The sequence below is a fragment of the Capricornis sumatraensis genome, chromosome 8, assembly GCF_032405125.1.
Source record: "Capricornis sumatraensis isolate serow.1 chromosome 8, serow.2, whole genome shotgun sequence".
Classification (NCBI taxonomy): Eukaryota; Metazoa; Chordata; class Mammalia; order Artiodactyla; family Bovidae; genus Capricornis; species Capricornis sumatraensis.
In genome coordinates, this window is record NC_091076.1 from 41161676 (window position 1) to 41185950 (window position 24275).

The 24275-nt window shown below is 38.6% G+C and overlaps 1 protein-coding gene across 3 annotated transcripts in view; it reads left to right on the forward strand.

Moving 5' to 3' along the window:
* Nucleotides 1-6131: 6131 nt before the first annotated feature.
* EED (embryonic ectoderm development) overlaps nt 6132-24275 on the forward strand; it is a 32056-nt gene continuing 13912 nt past the window's right edge. For all 3 annotated transcript variants that reach the window (XM_068977034.1, XM_068977035.1, XM_068977036.1), the window contains exons 1-7: nt 6132-6245; nt 11116-11268; nt 12947-13039; nt 18280-18345; nt 19672-19797; nt 20437-20518; nt 22716-22807. In XM_068977034.1, the coding sequence (XP_068833135.1) occupies nt 6132-6245; nt 11116-11268; nt 12947-13039; nt 18280-18345; nt 19672-19797; nt 20437-20518; nt 22716-22807 (726 nt within the window). The remainder of the gene's footprint in view (nt 6246-11115; nt 11269-12946; nt 13040-18279; nt 18346-19671; nt 19798-20436; nt 20519-22715; nt 22808-24275) is intronic.

Genomic DNA, 24275 nt, shown 5'->3' on the forward strand with positions numbered 1-24275 from the left:
CAATTGAAATGGTAAGGATTTAATTTAGCTTTTGAAATTCATTTCCTGATATGAAGCTTACAAAATACTAAAAGGCAACACAAAGGAGACTGTGAAAAATTTTCATTCTTTATAAACAGATTATCTTGGAACATTTTCCAAAATAGATCAAGTACTTATTTGAAGGTTAATGGGTATTTCTGACCTGAGTTCTCAACAGTCTAAGACAGATATTTTTTTAATAAGGTTTTTCATAGGGGATAATTTTACAGAAAAGTTGGAAAGTTTTTCTCATTAACATCTTATATTTCCATGGTAAACTTACCAAAATTAAGAAATTGGAACATATAATTGTTAACAAAACTTCAAACTTTATTTGAATTTCCTGTTTCTCCAGTTATCTCCTCTTTCTGACCCAAGTGAGACAGCCTTCTGATATTCTTCAGTGGTGTGTAAAAGATTGTGTGTTCTAGATATCAAGCTCTGTAAGTAGAAATACACATACCTAGAGTTGCCTGGGGTCCTTCATCTTGAGGCAGAAGTACTTTCCAATCAACCAGACTTGATTAGGATCCACAGCTCTATCACTTGGAAGAGATGTGTGCTTGGGGGCAACTTGCTTAATTACACTGAACCATGCTTTCCACGGAGAAGGCAATGGCACCCCACTCCAGTACTCTTGCCTGGAAAATCCCATGGACGGAGAAGCCTGGTAGGCTGCAGTCCATGAGGTCGCTAACAGTCGGACATGACTGAGCAACTTCACTTTCACTTTTCATTTTCATGCACTGGAGAAGGAAATGGCAACCCACTCCAGTGTTCTTGTCTGGAGAATCCCAGGGACGGTGGAGCCTGATGGGCTGCCGTCTATGGGGTCGCACAGAGTCGGACACGACTGAAGTGACTTAGCAGTAGCAGCAGCATGCTTTCCATGGGGTTTCCCTGGTGGTTCAGAGGGAAAGATTCTGCCTGCAACTTAGGAGACTCAGGTTTGATCCCTAAGTTGGGAATATCCCCTGGAGAAGGGAATGGCTACCTACTCCATTATTCTTGCCTGGAGAATTTCATGGACAGAGTAAACTGGTGAGCTACAGTCCATGGGATTGTGAAGAATTAGACATGAATGAGCAACTAACACACACGTGCTCTACACATCTGTTTTGTTTTTGGCCACTGCACGGCTTCCTGGATCTTTGTTCCCCGACCAACGGACTGAATCCAGGGCCCTCAGCAGATTGGAGTCCTAACCACCAGATCACCAGGGAATTACCTCCACATTTGTAAAATGTACGTAGTAAGACCGCTCCAATTGTGATGGTTTCTGAAATCTTTCACAGTAAGAGAATTCAGTATTGAAAAACTTGATTTTTAATAGGTAGTCTTTTGCATTTATTAAACTAATATCATAAGAATAGCACTCTAAATAGCATATCTGTGATATTTTACATGTTGAATTAGAAGAGGGTTCAGAGGAGCCTGACTAAAGACTCTTTAACTAAACATTAGTCAGGCTCCTCTGAGCCCTGTCCTCAACTTGACCTTATCCTAGAACTTGCCTAATTCAGTTTTCACAAGAATTTTGCTAAGTTGGTTTGGAAAGAATTTTGCAGATTTGATATCTTATAACCCTGGTGTAAACCCTGGTGTAAAGCTCAACATTCAGAAAACTAAGATCATGGCATCTGGTCCCATCACTTCATGGGAAATAGATGGGGAAACAGTGGAAACAGTGTCAGACTTTATTTTGGGGGGCTCCAAAAAATTTCATGGGGCAGACATGAAATTAAAGACACTTACTCTTTGGAAGGAAAGTTATGACCAACCTAGACAGCATATTCAAAAGCAGAGACATTACTTTGCAAACAAAGGTCTGTATAGTCAAGTCTATGGTTTTTCCAGTGGTCATGTATGGATGTGAGAGTTGGACTATGAAGAAAGCTGAGCGCTGAAGAATTGATGTTTTTGAACTGTGGTGTTGGAGAAGACTCTTGAGAGTCCCTTGGACTGAAAGGAGATCCAACCAGTCCATTCTGAAGGAGATCAGTCATGGGTGTTCATTGGAAGGACTGATGCTGAAGCTGAAACTCCAATACTTTGGCCACCTCGTGCGAAGAGTTGACTCATTGGAAAAGACCCTGATGCTGGGAGGGATTGGGGGCAGGAGGAGAAGGGGATGACAGAGGATGAGATGGCTGGATGGCATCACCGACTCAATGGACATGAGTTTGGGTAACCTCCAGGAGTTGGTGATGGACAGGGTGGCCTGGCGTGCTGAGATTTATGGGGTGGCAGAGTCGGACATGACTGAGAGACTGAACTGAACTGACCTGAACTGAACCCTGGCGAGTTGGATTAGAAAGAATCCTCCTACTCTTGATGTCTTCTTTAGCAAATTTCCACCTACCAACTTCCCTGAAGGGGAGGAAAGACTTTCCCTCTAACCTTCTAGGTTTGATAGCTATGCCTAAGAAACAAACTAAAACCAAGCAAGTTATCAAAATAAAAGGTACATAAATCTATTAATTTTTAATAACACATGCACAGGGGCATCTTGGGGGGGAAATTGAATATCTAAAAAAGCAGTGATCTTTGAGAGTTTATACCAATCTCAGTAGGGGAAGGAGAAGGGGGAGGTATGCCACTTGGGCAAGAGTAATGTTTGAGAAAGATGAATGCGCTCAGAATAGAGGGGAGCTAATGACAGTGTGCTGCAAAATTTCTCTGGGTGTGGTGTTGAGTCCTGACTTCTAGTCTCTTCTTCGGTGATAAGAGTCAATCTTCCCTGATTGCCGAAATTCCTAGGGAGGGAATTGATGACAGTTCAGTTCCTTTCGGAGGACTATCTTTAGGCACAAAAGTGAAGCTCAGAGAAGTCTGTTTTTCAAAGTGTCTTCACCTCAGAATTATTACTTCCCTGGTGGTCCAGTGGCTAAGACTCCAAGCTCCCAATACCGGGGACTGGGGTTCAATCCCTGTTTGGAGAATGAGATACCATATGCCCCAACTAGTTCACAGGTACCACGAAGACTGAAGGTCCTGCATGTTGAGACTAAGACCCAGCGCAGCCAAATAAATAAATAAATATATATATATATAAATGTTAAAAAATTAATATACCAAAGCAACATATTGCAAGTGACATGCCTAACTCCTTCACACCCCACTCTTCTCTTTGGTTATAAAGCCCTACCTACCCTTGCTGTATTCAGAGCTAGCCCTATCTCTCTCTCCTACTGTGACAGTCTTGACATTTATCATGATAGTACTGAATAAAGTTCCTGTTTTAACAAGCGTCAGAATAATTTTTTAACATTAGCAACAATGAGTATTAACTAATTTCTATTTATTATCTCTGATTCATTGTACAAAACTTTAAAACTATCCCTCCAAGTTTTAACAAAACTCTTTAAAAAATATTTTTGTTATGGGTCTCATGAATGCTGAAAGACATCTTCCTTCCATATGTGTCCTTTATCCAAATGAAAGGGACAGAGTAAAGGGATAAAGTAGGTGATTAAATAGCTAGTCCCACTAGGGGACTGTAAGTAGGAAAAAATATGGGAGACCCCACAAATTAATGATTACTCAGGAAAGCTCATTTACTTAACCACAAAACCAACCAGGCTTGCTTAGCAACAAAACCATGCACTAGAGGCACAGGACATGACCCAAAACAATAAAACAATGGTGGCATGAGACCAAACTCCTGCCCAGTGAGCTCAATAGGTTAGTGATCCTTAGGACATACTTTGCGCGCATAAAAAACAACTCTGAACCTAGCTTGACCATGTAAGGACATGAAAACTTCCCTGGCCGACCTGGAGGAGGAACTGATGATGGAAGCATGAGGTCTACTCAAGAAGAACAAAGGTCTTCTCCTCCTCCCCTCTCTTCCTCTGACTATAAAAATGTAACCCACTAAGTACTCAGGCCACAGCACCCCCTCAACCTCACCCACCTGCCTGTAAACATCACAAGCACCTTATTCTAACAAATCGTTTACCTATCACTTTGCCTCTCATTAAATTCTTCCTGTGCTGAGACATAAACGACTGTGGTACTGAGCTCTTTGGAGCTCCCTGAAAGGACACCATCGAGTTTCAAAGTCATTCAGCACTTTTTAAATTTTATGAGTAGAAGTTGATGCCCACTTCCCAGCTCCCACTGATTTCAGATACAAAGAGTAATTTGGATTGGAATTGCTTTAGTTGATTACCCTTTTATTTGTAGGACTATATTTCACAAACATCCTTCTCAACAGAGAACTGGGAGATGTTTGTCTCTGCCCATGAACATGTCAAACAAGACACATCTTACTTTCTCAGTGGAGACTCCATACTAGTCTCATCTCTCTCTCGCCAACTAACTGATTAGTAGCGCCTGGCACTTTAGGAGTTCAACAAATAAGTGCAATTACTATACTAAATCCAAACTTTTTTTTCAGCTTCCCTATTTTTTCTTGAATCTTCATTACAAAAACATCTAAATTCTGCCCTGCCTCTACCTTACTTTTCTTATTCTCAAGAGTTCTCTCTTTGTCTCCAAAAGAAGTGACTTGCAATCTACAATATGTTAAGGCATCTAGCTCAAGGACACTAGAATTTTAGGGATGAGGCATTCTTCTACTGTTGTATCCAACATGTGATGTAATGAGCTCTAGAACACACAAAAAAGTAGATATTATCCAGTAGTGCTCAAGAAATGTTAGGTCCCTTCTTTTATCGTCATTTTTACAGATGAGGACAATGACGTCCAGAAATATAAGGAGTCACAGCTAAGTTCCCAAAGAGGCAGGTGACACGGAGCTGCCTTTTATTTCTTATCATAGTTCTCCTTTTCTGGGCTACTCCTTTGGTCATGTGGCTTAACGACCCCTCTAACAAATCTACGAGGCTCACCAATGCACTTAGCACCTGTCAAGAGCCAACATAACACAAACATGTTTGTAAAATATCACAGTTTTTGTTGACTTCCCCTATAATTTTGTCAAAATCATGCCAAAAAAATAGTGTCCGTCATTTAAGTCTCACAGTCTCATACATACTTGGAGATGAACATTGCTTTTCAGGCCTTGGCATTGTTCAGGGCAGTTAACATTCTTTAAGAGGTAAAGGAAGCACTTTGGGATGTAATTCAAGGGAGTCTAGAATTATACTTTTAGGGTATTCCTACTTAAGCCCTATCCAATATTGGAACTAACTGGACGAGGATAATAATCCCTTGCAATCAATATTCACTAGAATAAATATTCATCAAGAAATCAGGACCCACTCAAGGGACTACGATTGGGTAGCTCCTTGAGATCCACCCTTTGCCACGGAAACCGGTGGAAGACTACCTGGTTGGAAAACAAGATTTCCAAGAGGAGGGGCCTGGAGGAGGCGGGCCCGGACAACCAAGCCCGAGCACACGCCCCGGCGCATGCGCACCTGTTAGCGGGCACCTTCCATTCGCTAGGCAGGGGAGGCAGGCGCGAGGCTCGCTACAGTTTTTGAATTTCTGTTCTCAACCGCAAGTGAGGTGGCGACCAGTTCCGCGCATAACGTGACAGCGTTACTCCTCGAGTTCAAGATGAAGAACACTCGGCACAGACGCCCGAACCGTAAGGCGACTTGTCGTCTGGTCCCCCCCGTCCCCCGGGACCCGAGTCGGCCCGTCCATTCCACAGACTTTCGAGTCCTCGCAGCGGGGTCGGGGGATCGAAGGATTGGGCCAATTGCGGCTGAACCGTCTCTGGAAGGAGGAAGGGGGTGAGGGGGCACCCCTCTTCAGAGTTCCGCCTCTCCCTTTACAGGGCGGTCGCGGGGAAGGGGGACGTTGGAAATAACTGCCCTCGGAAGCCGACGGATCCCACACCCGCTCCGTGCAAACTGCCGGGAGGGCGGCGGGAAGAGGGCAAGACGGGAGCGGGGACAGGGAAGGACCCGGGAAGCCGCGCGGGAGGGCGCGCGCGCGCGCGCCCCTTTTTCAGCAGTGTGGCGGGGTCGCACGCACGCCCGCCTCGGCGGCTGGGCGCGGTTTGCGACAGTGGGGGGAGCGGCGGCGGTGGCGGCGGCGGCAGCTTTGCGGCAAGCTCCGGCCGGGCTTGCTTGACGGCGGTGTGGCGGAGGCCCCGCCCCCGGCGGCAGGAACCTGGAGGGAGGCGGAGGAATATGTCCGAGAGGGAAGTGTCGACAGTGCCGGCGGGAACAGACATGCCTGCGGCCAAGAAGCAGAAACTGAGCAGCGACGAGAATAGCAACCCGGACCTCTCTGGAGACGAGAATGTGAGCGCAGCCCCCCAGGGCAGTCCGGACGGGACTTGGCCGTCAAAGTTTTCAATTCTTTTTAAACTGTAGGCGCGGGGGCGGGCGGGCGGCTGTGGTAAGGTGGGGTGGGGGGAGGGAGAGGTGTCACCGCTCTGCTGAGGAAAACGCGGGCGTGGAGGAGAAAATCAAACTCGTCTCTGAGGGGATTTTTTTTTGAGCTGGGGCGCCGAGAGCGAAAGGAAACTTCGCGAAGGAGAATGTGTTTGGGGCCAGAGCGTGGTGGCGGAGGGTCGGAGGGGGTCTGCACTGAGAGTGTTTTGCGTGGAGTGGGAGAGTTTGGGCCTTTGGGGGCAAAGTGCGGATCTGAGATTCCAGTAGTTTAAAAGGCAAGTCAGAGGTGTGTTTTTTCTAAGACAGTTGGAAGGAGGGGCCAGCGTGTGTTACGGACTTTTAAAAAAGGGATTTAGGGACCGTGTCCTTAGACCCTTCCAGGCGGTCCACAATGGGAAGAGCAGATCTCGGACGTCAGGGATTTCAGTCACTCTCTTAAAGGGGCTTTTGTGTTTGCTCCTGTCTCGTCTGTGGAGAAGGGGTGCACCTGACAGTCGGCCTCACTTCTGGAGAACTGCGAGAGTCGTCTCCAGAGTTGGAGGGGGAGCGACTCTTGAGGAAGGGATGAGAAGGGACAGTTGGTCTTTCGTCGGTTTTCACTAGGATAACGGGGACAACCTAGAAGACACTAGGCAACTGTGGTAAAGGTAGATGGCTTTAGGTGTAGGCTCGTGGTCTCGCATGTGTAAAGGTGCTCTGAAATCAGATTTTTTTAACTTTTTTAAAATAGTCACAACTCTAGTCCGTCCCAACAGTTGACCCCACTGTGTTTAGGTGAAACGCCAGTGATAACCGAACCGAATTGACGTTAATTTGCCGTTTCATGTTTTAAGTTTATATCCAATAAGTTCAGGAAAAAATGTCTGGACGGTTCATTCAGAGGTGATACTCTAAAATGTGAATCCTCCGAGGGAATGTCTTCTGAAGTGTTATAGAAGGGTGGTGTAAGTTCTTTTTCTCAGTTTGCCTAGTTTTAAGAATAAATGGTGTATCTTACACACCGACTGAAGCACATGTATGGCATGGTATGAAGACCAAAATTTTCACTGAACAGATGGGAAAGAATTCTTTTTGCAGATAGAGGAAGGATATTTGGGGGGTTGTCAGTTTGTGGGATTTGGACTTGAAATATCTGAAAGGCTTAGTAGATGGTGTTACTTTTAATCTTTTTATTTTCCTGTTTGTGATTATATATTGGGATCTAACATTTTTGACCCTCTTCACTCCAGCCGTTGGAATCTGTTTTACTTCCACCTTCTCTTAAATTTCTCTTGGCAGATTAGATTAGTGACTAGGAGCACAAACTGGATCCAAGTGTTAGGTTAAAATTCGCCACTCTACTCTTTACCGGTTGCTTGATCTAGGTATTTTACCTAGTTTCCTTGGATTCTTATCTTAAAAATGGGGATAATAGTATTTACCTCATGGGATGTTTGTGAGGATTAAATGAGATAATATAGGTAAAGTGCTGAACCGAATGCCCCATTCATAAATACCATGCAAGTGTTATTTAATTATTATTCCTTATTTTGTAATCTAGACTTGTGTTTCTGGCTCTTCCAGATATTTATCAGGCAGAAATGTAAAGATGTCAATACCCAATTTAGACTGAGGAAAATTTCAGGGAACTAAATAAATTGAAAAGTTATTTTCTTTTTACAGACCCTTAAGAGGAATGTATTCTTTGATGCATACTGAAGCTATTCAGAGCTACTTGGATTAAGCCTTTGTTTTGGTTCCTTCCTTTAGATGGCTACTTTTAACCTTTTCTCTGCCCTGGACACTTTAATGAATCCTGTGAAACTTCAGAGTAATATTTTCAAATGTATAAAATACAATATATAAGATCACAAAATCAATGATAAAGTTATAAGGAAGTTATAAAATTGTTTAAAACAAATTTCAGGTTTAATAAAGTACTTCTTTATTACATTAAGTAACTAGACATCACAATGACTAATAGTACTGATGGGTATAGACAGCTTTTGAGATCTGCAACAACTATAATGGAATATAAAAATTCATGATTTCCATTGCTGAGAAGGTTACAGCTACAGTAACATTAGCACATATACTGCCTGTATTATAGTAGAAGGAAGTAATAGATTTCAGTTAAAAATGTGAAAATTAAGATGCAATCTTAAATTTATTTATGAATTTATTCAACTGCATAAGTTCACAGGCCCTCTGAATTCCATCCAGGGACCCAGATCTAGGACATAAGTTAAGAGAAGCAGTAAAGGAAGGGAGTAGAGAATTCTGTATAAAAATGAATTCAGAAAAAGCTAATAAGGGCAGTGGTTTAACTCTTGAGGGAGCCAAATAATGACAGGAAGGCCAAAGGCAAATGGAGGAAAGAATCTAGTATTTGTAAGTTGGAGTTATGGTAATCTGAGCAGTTGATACTGTTAAAGTGAATCAAAGAACTGATAGGATGTTAAACTTTTTTAAAGTTTAGATAAAATTGACCAATAACATTATGTTATTAGTTCTAGGTGCACAACATAATAATTCAGTATTTGCATTGCAGAATGATCAGCACAGTAAGTATAGTTAATATCGGACCTATTTTAAGTTCATTGTATATGTACCTGCCATTTTATTAACTTTTTCATATAAGTGCAGCATAATTGGCTTCTGAAAGAATACTGATTGTTGCCTGGTAGTAAGATCAGAAGGCTGAATCTGAAGACTTGACTTTGCTTAAGGAACCTGTGGCAAGATCAAGGGACAAACTACTATCCCCATTTCCTTGTTGAGCAGATGAAGGTGGTAGTGCCATGTCTGTTACACAGTACCATTCTATACTTTGAGGAGGAGGAGTCAAGGTGGATATCAGCTTGTGCACATACTAGATGCTCAGGAAAGGTTTGAATTTACAAATAAAATGAAAGCATTGTGAGTGTTTTGCATTTCCATTTGATTCTGTCTTGATTTGACTATTTGAGGAGATGGGTAAATTAAATGGGTAAAAGGTGTGTGTGTGTAATGTTCCCCAGTTATTTACTATGTTTTGTGTGGCTTCTTGATTAGCAGTTGAATTTTTAGCCAGAGTGGAAAGAAGCTGGTGAATAAATGTCTAAGTATTGTATTGTTTCATTTCTCTAGTGTTAAAAGATAATTTTCAGAAACATTTTACTCATGTAAGGGAACTGGTTAATTTAAGTCACACAGTACAAACTATACAGATGAAAGAAATGTAGAGATGAAATTGCAAATGGAGACAAAAACTTTTCTTCAGAACGAAAGGGAAGACATTTTGAACCTCTGCCTTTGGCTGTCCACAGTGTAAGAGGTGTAAGATTGTTCAAAGACAGTGAAGCAGACTAGAATCTGATAACCTGGAAGAAAAGTGTGCAGTAGACGTGAAGTTTCCCAGTGAAACACAAAATTGTTTTCTACACTAAATTTTAACTGTGTAAATTCAACTGAAAGGTAGGAAGAAATAGAGATTAAAAAGCAGTGATTTTGACCTAGAAACTGAACTCTATATAGTTTTGTATTTTATGTATCTAAAAGCTGATTGTGTTTACATTAAGTTACAGTCTAGATATTGAGCACTACTGTGTGCCATCTATCCACTCCATTGCTTTTTTCCCATTGTAGTGTTAGAATAAGTTGTGTACTTTTTAAAAGCATTTCATTTTGGTATGAACCATTTGAAGTTTTGGAAACCACCCCTAAAAACTACCATATAATACCATACAGTTTTTAAGCAAATTAATGTGAATTTTTAATATACTTTTTGATATTCTAGTGGATTTTTAACTTTCTGTAATATCGTAAAACTAACTTTAGAAAGCAATAATTTAAAAACAGCTCCTAGGGCAATGGTTTCTAGTCTGTATTCTCATAGATGTTAGCGGGTACTCCATGAAAAACGCTTCCTTTGGAATGAATTTAGTAACTACTGCCCTAAGGTGATAACAGGTTTAAATAAATCTCTTTATTCCAAAGAACACTTTGGAATGTGTAATTGGAAGAGGTAGTGAAATCCTCTTCTGAGAGTAGAGGACCATTAATATATCTTGTGGACTGGAGACAGGATATAAATTAGGTGAATTTTTAAGGTTTGTAGTCATTTCTGCATTTGGAAAGATTTTACTTTATTGTGAGCTTCTGGAGCTCTGAATCATGAGTATTTTAGAGCCATGAGTCAGATTTCACTGGTAAATAGCACGTAATATGTAGAACCTAAAAAAGTTTCTAAATGGTTTAAGTGTTATAAATAAGTAGAGTTTGAGTGATAATCAGGATTTTCATCTAAAATAGGAAGTAGTAACACACTGGCCTCAAACCGCCACCTACTGCCATGCTCCAGACTGAGCAGCAAGCAGTCAAATAAACTATGAGGACATGTAGGTCAGTCAGATTTAGGAGTCACAGCTCTGGTTTTCAATCCCAGCAACCCTAACCAGCAAGACACCACCTTAGGCTCTCTAAGCAACACTTTCTTATCTAACAGTACGTTGTATGAAGAGCAGTAAAGATGAAGTGAGGTAATGTAGTGTCATGGCTGGCACAAACCAGTGCCTTATTAATTAAAGGCAGTATTATTCTTACCATTAGCATCATCAGGATTCGATTTTTGTTTATATTTTTGCTGAAATAGCAAATATCCACAAATCCTAATGCATTTGCAGGAATACATTTTTTCATTTCTTGCAGGATTTATTAATTACTTCTTTTATGTTGGTCAGCAGCTCTCCAGTTTGAAGTCATTTCCTAAGTACAGTATTGCTGTTTCATATAGTTTTTTCTGATTTGCTGCTTATAGGATGATGCTGTCAGTATAGAAAGCGGTACCAACACAGAACGCCCTGATACACCTACAAATACGCCAAATGCACCTGGAAGGAAGAGTTGGGGGAAGGGAAAATGGAAATCAAAGAAATGCAAATATTCTTTCAAATGTGTAAATAGTCTCAAGGTATGTGGAGAAAGACACAATCTATGGGCTAAATGCAGGGTTCCAGAATTGCAGGTTTCTCAATGGCAAACATTTTATGCTCAAGGTTCTCTGTCAAGTTAAAAATATTTTAAAGTTATAATAGTTGGAAGTCAGTCTTTAAAAATTGAAGTATTATTTGTAATTGTTTTCAAGAAAAAAGGTATAAATTAAAATTTGTTTTACATAGTTAATATTTAGGAGAAATAATAGGTTCGTGTTATTTAGATTACTGTCTTTCTCAATAGTCTTTATTTTTAAAAAATGTTTACTGATATTTATTTTAAGTGTTTTATATATTCATTTCCTGTTTTTTTAATTTGGGGATTTTTTTCTATACTGAGCAAAAATATACCTTATAGTGTCTTGTGCATATGTTAGATTCTTTTTAAAATACCTAAATATCCTTTTAAAGTCTTTGAAAGGCGTAAGAAGCTATGGAAATTATTGGAAATTATTTCCATATGGAAATTATTTTCCTATCTAGGTAGCAAAATTCATTGCTGTGTATGTCAAATTATACTCTCTTTAAAGGAGAGAAATTAATCTCAGTGTTTTTGTGTGTGTGTTTTTCTTCTAAAGCAAAGTGTCCCTTTGTAGTTTCATGTTAATATTTAGGTATATTAACCTATTTTTATGTAGTATATTTGGAAAGTGGTTTGAACTGTATTGTTTTTATTAAATATTTCCAAAGCCTAAAACTGTGGCTTTTTAAAGGATAAGAAATGAATGTTGTCAGACTTTAAAGTGCCTTAAAGTGAATATGAAGGTTACTGTTAAACATCAGGAAATTGCCAGTAAAATCCTAAGGCTGAAAAATAACTTTATGAACAAAACTTAATACTTTTAGCAGAGGGAACTCTGCTCAGTATTCTGTGGTGACCTAGATGGCAAAAGAGTTTGAAAAAGAACGGGTGTGTGTGTGGCTGAATCACTTTGCTGTGCACCTGAAACTGACACAACATTGTTAATCAGCTCTACTTCAATTAAAAACAAAAACTGAATGCTTGTTTTTTATACACTTCCTTATAACCTCCTGATAACTGTGGAGTTACAGCCCACTGCCTCCCTGGCCCCCACTTTCAAGTGTTCTTGTTCATTATAAAACTTCTTAGGTGGTTTTTCTTTTAGGATCCAAATTCAAAGTAATTTTAAATTGTTTCTATAGAACTAATGGAGAGCAGTGATTTGAATGGAATCAATTTTCTTCACTTCACAAGGGAAGAATTCAACCAGAAAACGTTTAATGAGTACTGGAGAAACTGTATTAACTCAGGTTATTTGTTATTTCAGAAAAATAAATTGTGTCCTGAGAGATTAAATGCATTTGTCACAATTATCCATTATATTTTGATTCAAAAGCATGGCATTTCTGTTTAAGAAGATAGAGAGCAACTATTAAAGTATTTTCATTGATGAGTACTTGTTACCTAAGCTCTAAGTCTTTAATTGTTACATAGTTTTATCATGCACCAGTATTTTAAAATGTGAAAACTGGACTAACATATCTTTTAAGTGTCAAAAGTCAGTTTATGTATGATAACATAAAATTGCAGCTTGCATTTTGTGGAGGGGAAGGTTTTTAATGGGAATGATCAGTTTACTACCTTTTTTGTTTTTAAAATATATTGATTTTTCTTATTTCTTGGTTATTTTATAGGAAGATCATAATCAACCATTGTTTGGAGTTCAGTTTAACTGGCACAGTAAAGAAGGAGATCCATTAGTGTTTGCAACTGTAGGAAGCAACAGAGTGAGTGTTAAGGGGCTGTTTGGCATTTGGCCCATCAGTCTCTGGTATTAGTGTAACACTGAAGTGTAATGATTTTGAAGTAAACTTTGTATAGCCGATTTGACAGTATCATTCCTTTATGTAAAACTGGAACATTCTAGAAATTGTCAAAAATTAAAACTGATATTCATGACTGAAAATACATCTTTTTTCATATATACTCACAAAATACAAGTCTCTATTTATATTTTGTCTTCATAAATATTGTTCTAAGTGGCTGAAAAAATTGACTTTGCTTTTTCCAAGTGACTGTGATAGTTGTTTGTCAACTTGGAGTAACAGGTCTGTGATTTCTTAAAAATAATAAATGTAATTAGTTGCTCTCTATAAATGCAAAGCATAAATACAATGGATTTGTATAATAGTTACTGAAAATATTTTAATTATACACAGTAAACATTTGTTTTGAATTGTTTTTATTTAAGGAAGCCAGAGTATCTTGAACTGAGAGAAGGCATGGAAAAAAACCGTAGGGGACATGTTTTGATGTAAATTGTTATTTAACTTTTTAGTTGAACCTGGGACTGAAAAAGTGGATTGCAAAGACTTACTTCCATTCACTTCTAAATGAATGGGAAAAAGGAAGATTCCTAGGGCCTACCAGGGAGTCTCAGGAGTCTGTTAAATTAAAATAATTTTGGAAAAGTTGTCCTCCTAATAATAAGTCTTTTAATTAACTTACATTCTGGTTATTCATTAATAATATACTAGGAGTTATGAGGAATAACAGAAAAACATATTGGTGTATTTGGAAAAAGGAAGATGGGGAAATTGACTAACTGGTATGGGTTGACAGTAAAGTCACTTTCTTTACCTTTAGCCCAAGAGGGGAAGGGAAGGAGGTGAATCTGGGAGCTATTCTGTAACTTTAATTGAGTGAAATTCAATCTTATGCTTCTTTAGTAATTGTGCTAAGCTTGTTATAGAAATGAAAGACCATGATTTTGAACGCACTGTTTCCTATATTTATGTGTTTAGTGTTAGTATTCTGTTTTCAATCAAAACTAACCTGGGAGTCGTCAGCTGAGTATTTTCCAAATGTCAGCATATTTCCAAGCTTTTTTTTTTTCTGAAAGTTTGAAAATCTTACAAACATGCATGCATCTATTTTTACTGGGCTAAATCCTTTCTATTCCTATTTTCTGAAAAGTAAAATTTGGTTTTAAATAATTTCCTGGACGTCTTCAAAGAAGTTTATATATATATGTAATCATATTATTTGGCTCTGCTGAGTGTTTGTTGCTGTGTGGGCTTTTCTCTAGTTATGGCAAGCATAGATTACTCCCTAGTTGAGGTACACAGGATTCTTCCTGAGATGGCTTCTCTTGTTGCGGAGCACAGGCTCTGGAACGTTGGGGCTTCAGTAGCTGTGACACATGGGCTCAGCATTGCGGCTCCTAGGCTGTAGAGCATAGGCTCAGTAGTTGTGGCGCACAGGCTTAGTTAGTTGCCCTGCATTCAGAGAACATGCTTTTATTGGTCGTTAAAGTTCTGAAAATTTGAAACTCACTAAAGTTGATAACCTGGATAACAGCCCTTTTTTTATGTTTAGCCAAATGTCTGTTGTGATATGTACCTCAAAAACAATGATTCAGAGAGAACGTGATGCAGTTCAAAGAAAAAATTAAGGTGTTTTTCTTTTTTTCCCGAAAATTGGGAATATAATCCATTAATTGATTTGAATTCACTTTTAAGACATCACTGTAAGCATACTTCACTAACTTGACCATCAATTATTATTAACTGTCATGTTGGTATAATTAGAATTAATACAACTTGTGCTTCAGAATGCCTATTGTAATGTTCCAGGCTTTCTAACAAAAAGAATCCCTAGTCTCACTTAAAATGACATTGAATAATGTTATTGAATTATAAGAAAGATCATGGCATCTGGTCCCATCACTTCATGGGAAATAGATGGGGAAACAGTGGAAACAATGTCAGACTTTATTTTTGGGGGCTCCAAAATCAGTGCAGATGGTGATTGTAGCAATGAAATAAAAAGACGCTTACTCCTTGGAAGAAAAGTTATGACCAACTTAGATAGCATATTCAAAAGCAGAGACATTACTTTGCCAACAAAGGTCCATCTAGTCAAGGCTATGGTTTTTCCAGTAGTCATGTATGGATGTGAGAGTTGGACTGTGAAGAAGGCTGAGCGCCGAAGAATTGATGCTTTTGAACTGTGGTGTTGGAGAAGACTCTTGAGAGTCCCTTGGACTGCAAGGAGATCCAACCAGTCCATCCTGAAGGAGATCAGTCCTGGGTGTTCTTTGAAAGAAATGATGCTAAAGCTGAAACTCCAGTACTTTGGCCATCTCATGCGAAGAGTTGACTCATTGGAAAAGACTCTGATGCCAGGAGGGATTGGGGGCAGGAAGAGAAGGGGACGACAGGATGAGATGGCTGGATGACATCACTGACTCAATGGCCGTGAGTTTGAGTGAACTCCGGGAGTTGGTGATGAACAGGGAGGCCTCAGTTCAGTTCAGTTCTGTCGCTCAGTCGTGTCCAACTCTGCGACCCCATGAATCGCAGCATGCCAGGCCTCCCTGTCCATCACCAACTCCCGGAGTTCACTCAAACTCACGGCCATTGAGTCAGTGATGTCATCCAGCCATCTCATCCTCTGTCGTCCCCTTCTCCTCCTGCCCCCAATCCCTCCTGGCATCAGAGTCTTTTCCAAAGAGTCAACTCTTCGCATGAGATGGCCAAAGTACTGGAGTTTCAGCTTTAGCATTATTCCTTCCAAAGAAATGCCAGGGTTGATCTCCTTCAGAATGGACTGGTTGGAACTCCTTGCAGTCCAAGGGACTCTCAAGAGTCTTCTCCAACACCACACTTCAAAAGCATCAATTCTTCGGCGCTCAGCCTTCTTCACAGTCCAACTCTCACATCCATACATGACTACTGGAAAAACCATAGCCTTGACTGGACGGACCTTAGTCGGCAAAGTAATGTCTCTGCTTTTGAATATGCTATCTAGGTTGATCATAGCTTTCCTTCCAAGGAGTAAGCGTCTTTTAATTTCATGGCTGCACTCACCATCTGCAGTGATTTTGAAGCCCAAAGAAATAAAGTCTGACATTGTTTCCACTGTTTCCCCATCTATTTCCCATGAAGTGATGGGGCCGGATGCCATGATCTTCGTTTTCTGAATGTTGAGCTTTAAGCCAACTTTTGGCGTGCTGCAACTCATCGGGTCGCAAAGAGTCGGACACGACTGAGTGACTGAACTGAACTGAACTGCTATTTGGACCTCTTTTTTTTTTTTTTTTTTTTAAAGAAAAATAAAGCAAAATACTTTCTAAAGACATAACTTAGTTAATGTCCATATAAAGAATATGTTTTTAGAATATTAATGTAGAGATTATCTTATTAATAGGTATTTTAAAGGATTTTTATGGAGGTCTTATAGACGTATTGAAATTAGTAACAGTATTGCTAACGTGACTAAACTAATAAAAATGGAAAGAGCGTTTTAAAAATGTAGTATTACAGGGACTTCCCTAGCGATCCAGTGGTTGAGACTTTGCCTTTTAATGCAGAGGGTGCAAATTCTGTCCCTGGTTGGGGAGCTAAGATCCCACATGCTTTGGGGCCAAAAAACCAAAACATAAAACAAGCAATATTGTAAAAAAGTTCAGTAAAGACAATGGTCCACATCAAAAAGTGTTTTAAAAAATTTTAGTATTACAGGGTAAGCCCTCTGTATCCTTGGGGTTCCACATCCACAGATTCAGCCAACTATGGATTGAGAATATTCAGAAAAGAAAATTCCAGAAAGTTCCAAAAAAGCAAAACTTGAATTTGCTTTGTGCTGGCACCTTTATTTGCATAGCATTTGCGTTGTATTAGGAGAAGGCAGTGGCAACCCACTCCAGTACTTTTGCTTGGAAAATCCCATGGACGGAGGAGCCTGGTGGGCTGCAGTCCATGGAGTGGCTAAGAGTTGGACACGACTGAGTGACTTCACTTTTCACTTTCATGCATTGGAGAAGGAAATGGCAACGCACTCCAGTGTTCTTGCCTGGAGAATCCCAGGGACGGGGAAGCCTCGTGGCCTGCCGTCTATTGGGTCGCACAGAGTTGGACACAACTGAAACAACTTAGAGGCAGCAGCAGCAGCAGTGCTCTAAAGATAAAGTATACTGGAGCATGTGTGAGGTTATATGCAAATACTATGCTATTTTATATGAAGAACTTGAGCATTCTCAGATTCTGGTATCTGTGGGTGTCCTGGAACCTATCCCCTTGCAGATACTGAGGGACAACTGTACATAATTGAGTAAAGTGAATATGTTACTAATTTTAGAAAATGATAAATGGAAAGGGCCACTGTACAGCAGAAAGTTAATATTTGATGAGCAATGTTCATGAGGCAAATTTTAGATTTTCTTTTATGTAATTAATGAATGCTCTAAAACTACCCAAAGACTTTAAAGAGGATAAGCCACAGGAATTCCCTGGAGGTCCAGTGGTTGGAACTGTGCACTTTCACTGCTATGGGCCTAAGTTCAGTCCCTGATCAGGGAACTGGGATCTTGCAAGCCATATGGCACAACTGAAAAAAAAAAAAAAGGATAGACCACAGTTTTAGGAAGTAGTTATACTTTACTGTGGGAGAAGGCAGTGGCACCCCACCACTCCAGTACTCTTGCCTGGAAAACCCCTGGACGGAGGAGCCTGGAAGGCTGCAGTCCATGGGGTCGCTGGGGTCAGACACGACTGAACAACTTCATTTTCACTTTGCACTTTCATGCGTTGGAGAAGGAAATGGCAACCCACTCCAGTACTCTTGCCTGGAGAATCCCAGGGACGGGGGAGCCTGGTGGGCTGCCGTCTGTGGGGTCGCACAGAGTGGGACACGACTGAAGTGACTTAGCAGCAGCATACTTTACTGTGAGGTACTCAACTCTATTTACTTTAGAATTGGAGTTATATGAATAAGTTGAAAACATTGGAAATAGAAACCATTATTATTACTACAGTGTTTAATATACTCTGGAAATTATGCATTAGAGCTTATAATGGTTTCCTTAAATTTAAAGGAGTTCTCCTTTTTTAATAGTTTTCTGTATTAAGTTATTTAAAAAAAGCTTTTTTTGACTGTACTGCACAGTAAAATAAAGTATGCTCAAAAGCTGGAGAATGTGTTTCTGTTTTTGAGATAAACTTTGCTGTATTTTTGTTTTCATTAGGTTACCTTATATGAATGTCATTCACAAGGAGAGATCCGGTTGTTGCAGTCTTATGTGGATGCTGATGTATCCTTTCCTGGGTTTTTGGTATTATTGGCTAAAGAAATTGACTTTGAATAAGTACCTCAAAACTTTTGTACCTTACTTTGTTAACTTTATCCAATGCTATTCCTTCACTGTTACCCAAGAGATTCTTGGTATCTAGTTTTCCTGATCCCGGGAAGCCACTGTCAGGGTGGATATGAGGGCAGACAGTACAGGTGGCTAGAGATGAGTGCTGGAAATCCAATAATAGAAAGTTATAGCAGAAAGTAGTTAAAACTTGCTGTTTCTTTGACCTTGCTTAGATTTTTATCATTTCAGGGCAGGGATATTGGTGAATTTGGGTTGATCAGAAGGTGTGCCTGACAGTCATATCAAGTATTTGGTCAGCAGAGCCTACAGGGAGAAAAAATACGCATGTTTGTTTAGGAAATGAAATATTGTAAAACATGGGTTTATAAAGAAAAGAAAGCTTTAAAAAGCCAAAGGATACAACAGTCAAAGCTTGGTGATAAGATTTCTTTCAGATCCATTTGAAAAACCTAGCAAGTAAGAAAAAGAACATTTTAGTCTTCCCTTAGGTGATGAGGAAGGAGGTGACCTTTGGCATTATTGGGAAAGTCTCACACAGGAAAAGGTGGAAAACTGAATAGTTAGCTGATTTTTATCTAGAGGCACATAGAGTTGTTGAGATAGAGCCAGGGTCAGCAAATTACAGCCTGTGGAACTGGTCACCTGGTTTTGTTTTTGTTTTTTTTAAGTTTCAATTATTTATTCTTAATACCAGAAACATTTTGTATTAGGAAATAGCCGATTAACAATGTTGTGATAGTTTCAGGTGAACAGTGAAGGGACTCAGCCGTGCACATTGATGTATCCATTCTCCCCCAAACCTCACTCTCATCCAGGCTGGCACATAATGTTGAGCAGAGTTCCATGTGCTATACAAGGGTTTTTGTTGGTTATGCATTTTAAATACAGCAGTGTGTACATGATCTTCCCAAAGTCCTTGACTATCCGTTTCCCTGGAAACCTGTTTTTATAGATAAATTTGGGGGAGGATACAACCTATGCCTATTCATTTACATATTGGCTGTGGCTGCTTTCAAAAGAAAGGTAAACAGTTGTGCAAACAGCAAAATAGTAATCAAAATTGAGTGGAAGGATTGGGTTTGTTTGATCACTTGGTATAGATTTTAGACCTAAAATCTTCATTGTTTCAACCCTGATGGTATAAGAAAAATGAGAACTTCTTTGTCAAGAGCTTCAGCAGTTCTTTGGACATTATTGTGATCATTGATGTGTTTCCTTTTCAAAAACAAACTATATTTCTTAACTGGGATTTCTTAGGCTGATGAAAACTTTTACACTTGTGCGTGGACATATGATAGTAATACAAGCCATCCTCTGCTGGCTGTTGCTGGATCTAGAGGCATAATTAGGATAATTAATCCCATAACAATGCAGTGCATAAAGGTGGGTTTTCTTGTTAAATTGTCGATCTGCTTCTTTTGTATGCCCGCCTGTAAAAACTTGCCATGTTGAATTTAAAACGGAGTCAGTTTCTGTGCAGTTTTTTAATTTGGTTTGTACTTTGCCTGTTGCTTCCTTTAGACAAGTCTTTTGAGACCTTTGTCACATTTGGGTCATGCAAATCAAGGAATAAATGGGAAATTTTTATCATTTGCACTGTTTTCTATTAAAATCATTTCTGTTCTTTTCCTTTATCCTAAGAAGCTCTAAATGAACAATAACTAAAGAGTGAGCTCATTTTTCAAGAACCCCTAAATAGGAGTATGGAGTCAAGGATACTTTGTAAAGAATTAAAAAGTGAAGCCTTGGAAGTTGATACTAAAAGAAATTTTACAAATCACTTTAACCCTGGGGGCACATTAGAATCACCTGAGAATCTTTTAAATCCTTGCTGTGGCTCAGAATATCTGCAAATGGGACTTCAGTATCATTTATTTTTCCTTCAAGCTGGGTGATTTTAATATGCAGCCAAGGTTGAGAACCACTACTTCAAGTGAAATTATTTTTCCATTCTTTGAAGATTAATGAAAATGAATTTATTGATTTTTATATGAAAGTTGAAGTGTCTTAAATTTATTATAGCACTATGTTGGCCATGGAAATGCTATCAATGAGCTGAAATTCCACCCAAGAGATCCAAATCTTCTCCTGTCAGTAAGTAAAGGTAAGAGAAACAAATATTTCCTTGTATAGTTGTATTTATTTGGGAGTGAGTTGGGTTTTTTGTTTGTTTTGTTTTGTTTGACTTCGGGACAAACTAGTCTAAGGGAAATTTCCAAATTTAAAACAAAATAAGTTTTAGAAAAATTTTGGGCTACATTAGCATCCCCAAACCAAGAACTGGAGAATGGGACCATGAAGTACACGGTTCCTGTAAGATGTAGATAAGACAATTGACACTGAGGATTAGATGTATGTTACCCTTATGTACCATATTGCATTATGATTGTTCTAGAACTTTATCCTCAATTGAATTATCATACTAAACTGTATTAATTTTAATGGCAGGTCACTGAAGTTGCAACATTTTTAATAGTTTGAAGGTAGTCTAGCAAATTTCTGATGCTTTCCAACCATGTAATAAGAAATAGTGTATCTGAAAATCCATGATGCTTTTTTTTGCCTCTCTCTATAAGGCTTCCATTTTATAAAAGATTCCCTACAGGATTCCTTAAAATGCTAAGTGATCCAGTGTAAGCTCTTCTAAATATTTTCCTTCCTTACAAAGAGAAAGCATTGTCTTGCTATGTATGCCTATGTTGGCATTGTAAGTTTATTTTGGGTTCAGACAGGCCTCTGAATCATTCTTAAATTTCTGAGCTCTCTAAAGTGATTTGAGTTGTTCTTATTTCTACATTCTGTTTTTAATTGCCCTTTCTCTTTTCATTTCTACATTATTATTCTAGTCAAATGTATTCTTTTCTTAACAGCTATCACACCTATAACCTAACCCCCATATTAAAAGATATCCTCAAATTAAAACTCTTACATGAAAAATATTTCAATGTGATTTTTCAACTATCAAGGCTTGTTTGGAAATAGACACCTAAGAAGAGAGCTGACAACTTTTTCTCTTCTGTTAATAACAGTAACTGGGCTCAGATATTCTTTTACAGGTAACATAGACCATAATGCCTTACTTGTTCTTAATATCACAGTTTCTTAATCTTGCTCTTCCCCCATTGTGTTAGAGCATTTTTCAAACAGCTTTTCAAAATGAACAGGAATTTTTCTGCAAGTAAAACTCTCAAGAAAGGGAAAGACAACTTATAGGAAAAAAAAAAAGATATGCAAAGTGTGTATCTAATAAGGGACTTAAATCAAGAGGTCATATAGTTCAGTAATAAAAAGACAACCAAATTAAAAGCAGACAAAGGCTTTGAAAGTAGACATCTTTTGAAAGAATAGGCAAGAATGTCCAATAAGCACATGGAAAAGCACTCATTGTTAATCACTGCTGCTGCTGCTAAGTCGCTTCAGTCGTGTCTGACTCTGTGTGACCCCATAAATGGCAGCCCACCAGGCTCCCCCGTCCCTGGGATTCTCCAGGCAAGAACACTGGAGTGGGTATTGTTAATCATTAGGGAAATGCAAATCAAAAATACAGTGAGATAACCACTTCACACCTACTAGGATGATGGCAGTGAAAAAGACAGTAAAATAGGGAACCCCTTCATCCATTGCTGGTAGGAATGTAAAATGTGTAAGCACTTTGAAAAACAATCTGGCAGTTCCTTAAAAAGCTAAACATAGAATTACACTCCTAGGTACATATATCTTCAAGAGAAATGTAAAACTTGGATGCAGATTGAAATCATTGCTACAAAAAGAAATCATTTTTGTAGCAATGTTTATTTCCACTACTAACAATATGTTGTATTATATGTTAATATTACACAGTATAGACATTGTTATATTTCAAACTCTGCTTGGTATTTATGAATATTGCTTTCTATTTATTTTGTTGCTGATGTTCAGTGGAAAATGAGATTGCTCAGATTACAGTTATAGAATTTGTGAAAGGTCCATAATGCTCTAAATAATGTCCCAATATGTGTATGTTTCAATCATATTTTTAGATTTACTGTAGAGATCTTATAAATCTACTTTGTCCTCTTCAATTTGTAAATGTGGGTATGGTAGAGGGAAAAACTAGTACCCTTGAAAGTTTGAACTCATACCTAGTTAAATCTACAAGTAATATAAATATTTTAAGTTCCTATACGATATGGATTCCTTCTTAGTCATTACTGTGAATGAGTTAAGTCCAAACTTTGGTAGATTTTTCTTTAAAGAGATATTAAAAGTCCACAGTAAATGAATGATAAAAGTTTATGTTAATTTTTTTATGTCTGTACTAGATCATGCTTTACGATTATGGAATATCCAAACGGACACTCTGGTGGCAATATTTGGAGGTGTAGAAGGGCACAGAGATGAAGTTCTAAGTGCTGTAAGTTGAAAGCTACAGGGCAGTGACCTTCAGGTTACAAAGCTGTGAACAATCCCTATAAGAAAGCACGTAGTTTGTTTCATGTAGCTTGGCAGGCAGTTATTTCATTTACTGTGACAGATAAGGTTTTAACTTAAAGATGAAGAAATAAAGCAAGTAGGCTCTTTGTGTTTTATCTGTACTCTTGCACGTGTTTTACCAGCACCTGGATTCTCATGAAAGAATTCTGTGAACTTGTTCTTTTCCTTTTTTAATCTAAAATCACCAAGTTACCTTTTGTTGTTTCTCAGTTATTAAAGGAAAAGGTTAACCTACTTGGCAATTAAGAAATTTTTTCACCTTTTATTTGAAGTTGAAATATAAGTTACTCATTTCTAGGAGGTATTGTTCACACTGACTTTTAGATAACTTCCCTTTGATGGCATGGTGTTGTCTTTATGCTTTGTATTACAATCTGTTGATCTGTTGTAGTGATATTAAGTGTCTTTAGTTAAGTTTCAGATTTTGTGTTGTTTAGGTTTATTTACCTTCTGTGTGTAGCTTACTTATTTAGTAGTCTTAGAGCTCTTCAGTTTTTTTTTTTTAACTATTTTTAAAGGGCATTATATTTTGAAGCATGTGATATTTTAATTGGAAGTACTAAATATTCCTATATGCTTTTGTGAGAATCATACCTACCTTAAAGGATTTTCTAGAACTTGCAGAATTCCATCTGGCTTTATGTGTGAAAAAACAAAGACTACTGTCCTTCCTTAAAAACTGAATGAGAGCTCCTGGCTCTAGAGGTGTCTTGTTGCCATTGACAGTGAGGTTATTAGGAAAAGTAGCAGCTGCCAGACTTCTGAATTCAATAAACACCAAACCTGAAGCTCTCAGGCTTTTGTAAAACTGTGTTCATGATTGATTCAAAGGTTGGATTAACATAGAATATCTAGATTAGTGAGGAAAGTACTCTCCTTAAATAGAACTCTCCACTGTTATTTCTTAAAATGAAAGCAGGGGTTAATTTGTATCTCTTTTGTACCAATAGGAGTTCACTGCTAGAAGGATTGTATGAGATTGTCACTGACACATGTACCATGTGCTAAAGTAACTATCTCTGAGCCTCAGTGTCTGATCTGTGAGATGAGGTGGAATAAGGTTGTTACAATAGATGATCTGTTAGGAGCTCATTAAAAATTAGTAAACAGCAAATGAGGAAATGTTGCTTCCTTTTTAAGACATATTTTTCTTTATTCATTTAAAAAGTGAACTCTAAAACCAAGGTACCCGACTTATCTAAGTGTTTTGGCTTAGATGTACAAGTAAATTTCAGTTGTTTAAAGGACTCCTAATTTCACATGCAGATAGATACCAGTTTCATTGCTTCATCTGGGTTGGACGAAGAAAAATAACAACCGTTCAGGTTTTTATGTCACAGAATAATTGTTTTACCTCAGCATTAGGTTCACCTTCAAAATCAAACAAA